This window comes from Eptatretus burgeri, chromosome 3 (assembly GCF_056783735.1).
Source record: "Eptatretus burgeri isolate ZD-2024b chromosome 3, Ebu_testis_v1, whole genome shotgun sequence".
NCBI lineage: Eukaryota > Metazoa > Chordata > Myxini > Myxiniformes > Myxinidae > Eptatretus > Eptatretus burgeri.
Window position 1 is genome coordinate 61,251,193 of NC_140963.1, and position 11,376 is coordinate 61,262,568.

Sequence of the window (11,376 nt, forward strand, 5' to 3'; positions counted from 1 at the left end):
TGAAAAGCAGCCCCGTAACATGATGCTATCCCCACCATGCTTGATAGTAGGGATGGTGTTGACTGGGTGATGTTCAGTGTTAGGCTTGTGCCATACGTAACGCTTTGAATTTAGACCAAAACTTCAAATTTTTGTCTCGTCTGACCACAAAACCTTTCTCCACATGTCTGTTGCATCATTGATATTCTTTTTCGCAAACTTCATACGAGCTTTTAGATCGGTCTTTTTCAGTAATGGCTTATTTATTGCCACCTGTCTAAAGAGGGATATTGTTGTGAATTCCTTTGTTCCTTTGTGAAGGGAACGGGATATTGTTGATTGATGAACACTGACATCCATCTTGGACATAGAGCCTTGCATATCCGTCAGTCATTGTTGGATTTACAGTGACATTCCAAAACAGTTTCCTGCTTGCCCGGCTGCTTAGTTTGGATTGGCGATCTGGTCTGGGTAGAATCTGGCTGGTATGATACGTCTTCCACTTCTTCATGATGGATTTCACCGTACTCAAAGGCATAATGAGTGACTGAAATCTTCTTAAAACCCTCTCCTGCATGGTGCTTCTCCACCACTTTATGTCTGACTTCTTTGGAAAGCTCCTTTGTCTTCATGTTTGCCTTGTTGGTTTATCAAGTGAGTTACACTTTAAAACTCCTTCGAAAAGTGGAGGAGCTTAATTTTTAAGTTGAACCACTGATTGCATACTGGTAAAACCTATTACACTTATTTTGTAACCATTCAAACAAAATAATTTGCTCCTGAAATGATTGAGGGTAAATGAGGGAAAGGGGTTGAATACTTATGCAACTAAGAATCATCTGATTTTTTTTTCCCTGTTAATTGAACTTATTCACATTTAATCTGCATTTTTTGCCTTTATCACTTTGGAGTAGTTTGTGAAGACTCTACATATTGTTTGATTTGAAAGCATCATAAAATAAGCTCAGGTGGCATCAAAAAATGAAAACTTTAGAGAGGGGTGAATACTTTTGCAGATCACTGTTCTGCATACATACACAGTGCCTCTATAAAGTCGACACCCCTTTCAAAATATTCACCATTTTTTCCTCATAGCCTGTAATTAAATTGCATTATATCAGACTTTTTTCCACCTTTATTTACACATCGTAACCCACAACTTCCAAGTGAAAAACAAATTCTACAAATTTCAGAAAATCTATTAAAAATACAAAACTGGAATATCTTGATTCGATAAGTGTCCACCCCCTTATAATAGCAAATGTGAATTTGTTCAGGTGTAACCAATCAACTTCAAAATCAAACACCAGCTTAATTGGCTTCCACCTATGTTAAATTGTAGTAATTCTGATTATTACCTCCGCCACCGAAGGTGAAGGAGGTTATGTTTTCACCCTTGTTGGGTCGCCGAAATAGGTGACACTTATTGTCAGTAATTCTGTCTGTTTGTTTGGATGTTTGTTCGTTTGTCATCAGCATAATTGGTAGTAAACGTGGGTGGATTTTCACTAAACTCGGGTGGTAGGTACATCTTATGACGTAGTGCTTTGGAAATTGTAATGGTTGCTAGGGACGCTTTGGTTCCCGAGCAACAACCAAAAAACCTTCAAAATTGGTACCGTTCACGCGAAATCAATTCCGAAAGCCATTATCCCACGTAGGGTTATGGAATTTGGCACGAATGATCTGCAGGTGATGCTCTATCAAATATATTCCAGTTTTGTAATATATGGAATACTTTACCCGCAGCGCCCCCTACAATTAGGGTATGCGCGAAAATTGAAGGCCCCCGAGCGACCATGTGAGTGCATCGATACGAATGAAACTTTGCAGTTTCTTGGTACTCAATGAGTACTACAACTTTGCCTCAGGACATATTGACTGATTTCGCTTAGGTCAGGGGTCAAAGTTCAATTAGTGCAAAAATTGATAATATGCGAGAGCTGGAGGTGCCTTAGCGCCAAATGCTACTCCTCCTCGGGTTATGGTCGGATGGTCATCAAAATTCACACTAATGGTCTGGAATACATTGTGCACAAACGATCGAGCCGGATTTTCGATTCAGATCTTTGTTCACCCACAGCACCCCCTCAAACTTTGGGGATTTCCAATTTCAAACCGCATTTTCACTACTTTTCATTCAAATGGATACCGAATAGTTATCAGTAGATGGAACTGGATGAGATTTGATATGCATAATCTTAAGGTGATTCCCCATCCGCTATATGACATCCATTTTGCTCTATATCTTATAGTTTCCATGCACAGTGACCCATCGCCGCCTACCGGCTTGTTGGGTAGTCGATCTAGTCTACCCTTATTATCAGTATTTCTGTCGATATGTTTGTTTGTCTGTCTGTATGTATGTATGTCTGTTCGGTCCAGTGCTCCGTTAATACATTGGCGATTTCGATGAAACTTGGTTGGTGGGTTCATACCATGACCTAGTTGTGTGCAAATGAGAACCCTTGCGATGGACCCAAAATCTCAAAAATCAATTTTTTCGAAAATCAAAAATCGGGCCACGAGCAACTGTGGGCAGTACATTCAGCCATATTGTCAAAAATTTCCAGCTGGATCCTATGAAAACTATCAGAGAAGATAGACTTTGAATGAACCCTGGTCGAAAACAATAAATAAACGAAGTTCGTTATATCTCAGAGACTATGAGTCAGATATACATGAAACTGGTATGGTAGGTTCATGGTTTGTCCTAGTTATGTGTGAGAGAACCGTTGCTATGGACGCTTTTGTTGGCAAGCTAGTAACGGCTGAAAAACGACTAAATTCGACTTGATCGACTACCCATGTCCGCCTATCGGCTTGTTTGTCTGTTTGTCTGTCTGTGTGCAGGATATCTTAAAAAGTTGAAGATGGATCCAGATGAAATTTGGTGGGCAGGTTGGGTGTGTGAAAAGGACGAAGTGATGAGATTTTGGTGAAGATCTGGATCCAGATCGGACTACTGTAATTTTTTCAGTGATTCTTCACCATAGAGAGATCGGGCCAAAAATGATATATATATATATATATATATATATATATATATATATATATATATATATATATATATATATATATATATATATATATATATATATATATATATATATCACGATATCTCAAAACATTGTGGACGGATTCGGACAAAACTTGGTGGACACATTGGGTGTGTGACAAGGAAGAATTGATTCAATTTTGGTGAAGATCCAAATCCGGATCCGGAGCAGATAATTTTTTATGTGATTCTTCACCATTGAGATATCGGCCCAAAAACAATTGTATAGCCTGATATTTCAAAAATGTATTGGACCCGATATGTTCTCATGGATCAGGCATCATGTGGTGGAGGTATGTGCTCTACAGAGTGCCCTTCTAGTTAAAGAATAAAATTAGCTGTTTCTGTCAGTTTCCTATGCTGGGTAGTGCTTTTCACAGCAAAGACTCAACCATGAACACCAAGGAGCTTTCAAAAGACCTCAGAAATTGGATAAAGTTGTCGAAAGGCACAGATCAGGGGATGGGTATAAAAATATTTCAAAGGCATTGAATGTCTTGACTGTGCTCCAAAGGATAACCATTAATAAGTGGAAGATGTATGGTACCACAACGACCCTGCCTCAATCAGGCTGTCCCTCCAAGCTGTATGACAAAGCAAGGAGACTGACTGATCAGAGAGGTTAGTAAGAAGCCAATGGCAACTTTGAAAGAGCTACATGCCTTTATGGCAAAGATTGGTCACTGTGTGCATGTGACAACAATATCCCAAGCACTCCACAAATCTGGCCTGTGCTCCCAGCAAGTAGGAAGCCATTACTCAAAAAAGCCCACCTTGAGTCCCATTTGAGGTGTGCAAAAAAAAACACTCCGGAGATTTTGAAGCCATGTGGCAAAAGGTTTTGTGGTCTGACGAAACCAAGATGGAACTTTTTGGCCGAAATGCAAAATGTTACGTTTGGCAAAAACCAAACAGCACATCACCGAAAGAACACCATCCCTACTGTGAAGCATGGTGGTGGCAGCATTATCTTATGGGGATGTTTCTCATTAGCAGGGACTGGGGCACTTCTCAGGATGGAAAGGAAAATGGATGGAGCAAAATACAGAAAAATCCCAGAGGAAAACCTGCTGCCCTCTGCAAGAAAGCTGAAATTGGGACGGAAGTTCACCTTTCAGCGTGACAATGACCCGAAGCACACAGCCAAAGCAACACTAGAGTGGCTAAGGAACAAAAATATAAATGTCCTTGAGTGGCCCAGTCAGAGCCCCGATCTAAATCCAATCGAAAATCTGTAGCATGACTAGAAGATTGCTGTCCATCAATGCTCCTCATGCAACTTGAGTGAACTTGAACAGTTTTGTGCAGGAGAATGGGCAAATATTGTCCAATCAAGGTGTGCAAAGTTTGTAGAGACCGATCCCAACAGACTCACAGCTGCAATTGCTGTCAAATGTGTTTCCACCAAATATTAACTCAGGGTGCTGGACACTTATCAAACCAAGATATTATAGTTTTGTATTTTTAAGTAATTTTCTGAAATTTGTAGAATTTGTTTTTCACTTGGAAGTTGTGGGTTACAATGTGTAAATAAAGTGGGAAAAGTCTGATATAATGCAATTTAATTCCAGACTATGAGGAAACAAAAGGTGAAAAGTTTGAAAGGGGGTGTAGACTTTCCATAGGCATTGTACATCCCGTCTGCTGGCATTAGTTGGTGGATGTCAAAGATCCCACCGTGTCCTTCGCGAAAGGAGGTGCGCTATCAGCAGCACCCAAAATGAATTACAAATTCCTGCGCTGACTTCCTGTGTCAGAGTGACGACCCATCAAGGATTGTAACCCGAGTCAACAAACTGCCTCGGCAGAACGGACGCGAGACACCCATGAAATAGACTGTTTAGCTGTGTGGTGTGAGCTTGTTAAACCATGAAAAAGGTGTTGTTTTCATATAAAGTGAAACTTCTCAAAACCGAACCCTCCAAAAATAGAAAATTCATCTCATGACTTTAGTCTCGGTGTTCTTCCTTCTCAAGCCCCCTTGTTATGAATGTTGGCTTTGAGCACTTTGTCACTCTTGCAAATAGGACCAAGATTTTTTTTTGTTATTTAAATGAAACTGCTTCATCATACACCTGATATCAGGTGTCATGAAAGTTGATTTTCTTTTGATTGAAATAAAAATCTGCTTATCCTGCTCATTCGTCATAGCTTGTACTCAAACACTGAAGATGTAAGGAAGTTCCTAATGCATCTTTCTTTTTTTTTTTTAAAAGCAAGACCCTTTGTAAGTGTGTACAAACTGTCCAAAACGAGCTGATGACATTGACTTGTCCTTTTCAGACACCCGCGAACTGAGACCAGAGCTGAGAGAGACATTTCCTTCTTACTGGGACTACAATTCGAACTCCTCGCTGAAAACATTTGAAACGAGGCCTTTCCCGAATACGTGTGGACGAGGTCATCGAATGTTCAGCATCGTTGTTGGGAATGAAGATTCTGGGGTCGTTTGTGATCAAACAGATTCTCAATGCCACGGTCCATTAAAGCCAAAGACTCAATACAGGTCTCGCCTTCCACCGCTTCACGTCAGTTGCTTTGCTTGCATAAATTTATCTTATCAATGGTCAACATGATTGTTGGTGTAATTGCTAAATTTCATGTTTTTCAGTGGCGTCGACTTATTGCATATTTGCACAACCTCATAAAGGATTATTTGAGTGATTTGGGGCAGGGGTGGTTATGATCATCGATAAATCTACATCTCACCATTTCATTCCAAATCTCTGTTTAATCTCACTAAAAATGCTTGCTATTTAGTGGCATTTCTGTAGTCTTTGCATGGTTGTACCTACATCCTCTCTGGGTCCATTTTGAATTGACCATTTCTTTAACTAACTGAACTGTTGTTTGTTTGTTTTAGGTTTAGTGTGCGAGCCTTCACTTTTCTTGGGAAATCACCGGACTTGCGGGGATCTCTCTACTCGGACACCTTCTACTCCCTTCCAATTGTCACTGCCGCAGGTGTGACTGCAGTGTCATTGGCATTATTCTCTCGGACAACCATCCATCCATTGGGACCATACTCTGTGCAGAGCGTTGGTGCTGCCTAAGCAGTGTCCTTAGATATTGGGAGCAATCCTGGATAGGTCACCACTCTGACACAGGATTGCAGCAAGCTGGCACTCATTTTGCCAACCTCGGAAGGATGACAGGCAGAGTCAACCCCACCTAGTATTAATTCAACACCCGAGGGGGATTTGAACTCAGGACCCTAGGATCCCAAGCCTACCACCCTAACCATTAAGCCAACACCAGGCATGACAACCTATGAAAAATTTAAGGATACCTTCAAAGCAGCTGATCATGACCAAACTTAATCCTTTTATGTTGTGAAGCATCTTGAAAGGAAAACACGATCGGAACCCTCATGAACCCAAACACCGTTCTGTGCAGCTCTATACGAGAACTTGGTACAGGAGTACTTCATTGTCTATGGATGAGGCTGGCAACCATGATAGTTGATTTTTATTTTTTTTTTTAATCCTAGTATTTTTAAACATACAATTGGCTGAAAATGCAAAAGTTATTTTGCATATAAATGTTCTCTTACTTTTAATACTGTTACAGAAAAGTCCACAGGTGCTCGCCATTGATCCATCTACTTTGGGTTTGATTTTCAATACGCCATATTGATTGACCTTTACCTAGGCCTAAGTTTTCTTCTTTTTCCTTGCCAAGAAGGCTGTTCCTTGTGCTTTGTCTTCAACATCAGCCTGGTTATTCTCATTGCAATGTTTTGTTTTGTTTTTTACCAAGTTAGTCATATCGTGTGCAAGATTTCTTTTGTGTCTCGGGACCAAATTGTTCAGACATGCAGCAAAGTTCCACTTCTGAACTGTCATTGTTACTCCTACGCACATCTACGGGCATTGAGATGCCCACGTTTTGACAGCTATAAAGTTACCCTTGAAAGGGGTTGCTCCTTCACCAAAAGGTGCTGCTGAAGCATTCCCCAACCAAGGCAACAACTGAGAATTTGACTTAGGGTACCAGCACACTATGGTCGATGCATTTGTACAAGTATCACAAGGTCCTCAATGTCCAGAATTGCATGCTTAATGTTCATTCTGAAGGGTTAGGGTTAGATGACTTTATTTTGAACTCAGACAACACAGGTCAGGCCAGGTATGGGAGCATGTGCCGGAGCAGCATGTCACTGCGTCCACATTCCGCCGGTACTCCAGGGGCCTCCGTCTGGCCATCCCCTTGGCAGATGCTTGGCCCATCCCCATCTCCTTGAGATGCTGATCAACCCGATACAACCATGAGGCACATGGTCGGCCCATTGGCCTCTTCCACTCACGATGCTCCCTCGCTGAGAGAATCTGGTGAGCAGGATCAGCATCAGCAAAATGAGCCACATTTCCATACCAGCTGCAGTTGATGCTCACAGAGTATGCAGGTAACAAATCTCATTTGAGTCTCTCAGCAACCGCTCATTGGACATAAAGCCCGAACAGCAAGAGCCAAGGATTCTCCGAAGAGACGTGGCACCAAAGGAATTAAGTCGCTAACTCAGATCCCTGTTTAGAGTCCATGTCTCACATCCGCAGAGCAAGACTGGAAGCACCAAGGACCTAAAGACTCAGACTTTCATCCTCCTGCACAGATACCAGCAGCGCCACACCCCATGATGCAGTGAATCCATGACTCCCCAGGCCCGACACAGACATCTATTGACCTCTGCCTCACAGACATCAGAGACATGAATATCACTGCCCAGGAAAGTGAATCTCTCTGTGACCTCAACATCTTCGCCAAAAACAGGTACAGACAAGATAGCAGCATCCAATATGTCATTGAAAGCCTGGATCTTAGTTTTGACCCAGGAAACCAGTAATCCCAGCGGCTCCGACTCCTCATTCAGCACCTCGAGGGCCCCCAAAAGCATATCTAAAGTCTCCGCAAAGATGACTGCATCATCTGCGAAATCAAGGTCAGAGATCTTCACATTCCCAAATGATGCACCGCAGCTTGATCTCTCCGACATCCTCCCCAGAATCCAGTCCATACAAGTGCTGAAAAGTGTCGGGGCCAGTACACACTTGGTGAACTCCAGTAACAACTGGAAACAAGTCAGAGATGGTATCACCACATCTCACAGCGCTCTCAGTACCAGAGTATAGTTCAGACATCAGATTGATCAGTTTTGGTGGCACCCCACGAAGACCAAGAATCCTCCAGAGGGCATCCCGATTCATTGACTCAAACGCTTTGCAGAGATCAACATAGGCTGCAAACAGCCCCTGCCGAAACTCTTGTCTGCGTTCGGTTATGACCCGAAGAGCAAGGATATGGTCAACTGTTGACCTCTTTGGTGGAACGCCTGACTGCTCTGGATGCTGGTGCTCAAGCAGATGGTGGAGAACCCTATCAAGAATTATCCGAGCAGAAACCTTGCCCGGCAATGAGAGCAGCGTCACCCCCTCTGTAGTTGCTGCAGTCCTGGTGATCACCCTTCCCTTTCCAGAGAGGGCCAACAAGGCCCCTCTTCCAGTCGGTTGGGATGATGCCTGTGTTCCTGGCAGAGCACAGAACTACCTGCAATGACATGAGTACAGCAGTTCCACCAGCCTTGAGAAGTTCAGCATCGATGCCACAGATCCCACGAGTTTTACCGCATTTCAACCGGTTCACCACAGCCTGTGTTTCCACAAACGAAGGTGGATCACATTTGATTGAAGTGTCAGCAATAGGGAGAGTAACACCTCTGACATCCAACTCAACAGCTGCTGGATCAACCTGGTACAGCCACTCAAAGTAACCGGCCCAGCGGACCTTCACTTCGGACTCCTCTGTCAAGAGCCCACCACCCTCCGCTCTAACTGCAGTACACCGAGGGACGGGCTTGGAGGAACGCAATGCACAAATTCCCCAGTAAGCAGGATAAGAATCACTTGACCACAGCTGATGCTCTACCCCCTCACAGATTCCTTACACAAAGGCCTCAGCTCTGAATAGCTCAGCTCTGCCATTCAGTCTGGCCCTGCAAATCTAGTCAATGATATCCAGTGTCCCTTTAGAGACAAAATTCTTCTTCGCCTTATGGTAATTTCCAAGACATCCACCGCCAGCATCAAGGACGGTGGTCTCGAAGGCACTCCACAACTGTTCAGGATCCCCCAAAGCACCCAGACCCCCCAAATCCCCACTCAGCCTGTTTGCAAACTCTTCAGTTACCCTCTCATCCTTGAGCTTGCCAACATCCAGCCTTGGCTGGAATGGTACCATTCTCCTGGATTTATGCTGCAACTTCAGAGTTGCTACAACAAGCCCATGGTCTGTATTCAGTAACTGAGCACTCTGGTAGAACCTGCAGTTTTGGACCATCCTCCAGCGACCATCACCGAGCACATGGTCAATATCCTTTGCCACACCACCAGCGTTGGAATACCAAGTCCAGCGATGAGCCTGTAGGCACTGAAACCATGAACCGGCCACCCTAAGTTCATGACTTCTTGCAAAGTCAAGGAACTTAGTGCTATTCAGGTTTGCAGTTCCAGACCCATGGGGACGAACACACATCTCATAACCATCCGTGTCACTTCCAGTAGATGTATTGACATCCGCCACGACTAGAAGAGTATCTCGCCTGGGGCACTGATCAACCACAGACTCGAGCGTGGCATAGAATAGACAGCTCAAAGGTAAGGTAAGTTACAGCTGAGCCATTCTGACTCTCCATCAGAACAACACTTAAATACGAATAATTTAAAGCATCTGATAATTATCCATGATGTGTGCTGGATGTTTTGTATACTTTTCCATGTTATTCTTCATCAAATATAGCGCAATACATAAATTGAATGGATCATGCTTGAGTAATGTTTGAATGCAATTACCAAAGTAATGTGAGTGGGGTAAGTAAGAAGAGCACATTAAGGATTTATTTCATGCAACTTGCCGTCTGTCAATCAGTCCACACCTGTAAATACAAGGTTAAAATTAATGGAAGATCAAGCTCGTGGAAAAGTCCACACCTTATACACAAGATTGAGGCTAATGGAAGAGTCCAACACCTGTATTTATAAGGTTGAGATTTTTTTTCTCTCGTATGCAGCACAAGGCTGCAGGGTAGCATCGCTGGCTGAGGGAATGGCTGTGCCACTGATGCAATGCTCTCTAGGTTATGGCAGGGATTGGTAATTTGTTCAGGGTGCCAGCAATCGCTCTCTTACTCTTCGCAAAGGACACCATGGGATCTTCAACATCCACCAACTTATGCTGGCAAACACAATTCCCATTTAACATCGATTGATGAATCACCCTGCCTGTGAAACAACAGGATGACAGTTTATAGTTGGGTCAGCATTCAAACCCAGGCTTGACAGCTTTGAGTCGAGTGTGCGTACCTCTCGGCCATCCTGTCAGCCAGATTGAGGCTAATGGAACAGTCAGTCTACACCTGTAAAAAAAAAAAAAAGAATCGAGGTTAATTGAAGAGGCCACACTTGTATCTACAAGATCGAAACTCGTGCAGCCGTCCTATTTTTTTTTATACTCTATTTTTTATATTCTATTTTCTATTTTCTATATACTCTATTTTCCAGTTTGTAACTTGGTGAAAGTCCAGGATTTGTCATTAACTGATCTTCACTGACTAGATCACTCTGTGTTGACCTTTATTGACAGAGCCATTGTGGCCGGGAATGATCGGCGGAGCAGTTTTTGCCTTCGTGTTATTTGTGCTGATCTTTACAGCGATTGTTTTCTGGAAGAGAAGGTTGGCACATATGTAAGTCATTCTTGTAAAGACCAGATATCTTTTGGTCTTGTGTTGAATTATTATTCACTTTGAAGGTGAAAGGAACTGTCTATCAAAGTCAAAAATCTAAATGATTAATTATTATGGAAGCATTTGTTTTATTTCTACACAAATAGGTGTTCATTGAGTTATCGCCTTGATGAAAATGTTGAGAAATAGGTCCCAGAAGAGTAGATGAAGAAAACGATTAAAGGACTCGAGAGCAGGATAAACCCCAGGTTTTTGAACCCGGAGGATCTGTTCATTAAATAACAAACTTTTGTCACGGTCTTGTTTCGCAAAAATCAGTTCTTTCACTATGCAGGGTAAGGGCATTTGGGAATAGTTGTGGTGAAGGTTGGGCCACAGGTGAGTTGTTTCCAGCACAATGGCAAAGGTGTATTGTGACATGATCGCTGAAAAGTCACCAATGATCCAGAACAAGCATAACTTTGCATCACACGGGCATGTTCTCTGTGGTCTGAATGGGCAGAGGGAGTTTCAAATTTAATATGTTATACAATTACCCATTTATTTCAGAGATTTGCATTCTGATATCTGACTACTACTGCTGCTGATATTACTTGAACAG

At 42.7% G+C, this 11,376-nt stretch overlaps 1 protein-coding gene across 5 annotated transcripts in view; it reads left to right on the forward strand.

The window, feature by feature from the left end:
• Positions 1 to 11,376, forward strand: part of LOC147030026 (receptor-type tyrosine-protein phosphatase beta-like) — a 267,673-nt gene that overhangs the window by 210,405 nt on the left and 45,892 nt on the right. For all 5 annotated transcript variants that reach the window (XM_085873693.1, XM_085873694.1, XM_085873696.1 and 2 more), the window contains 3 exons: positions 5,321 to 5,543; positions 5,901 to 6,001; positions 10,673 to 10,775. In XM_085873693.1, the coding sequence (XP_085729819.1) occupies positions 5,321 to 5,543; positions 5,901 to 6,001; positions 10,673 to 10,775 (427 nt within the window). The remainder of the gene's footprint in view (positions 1 to 5,320; positions 5,544 to 5,900; positions 6,002 to 10,672; positions 10,776 to 11,376) is intronic.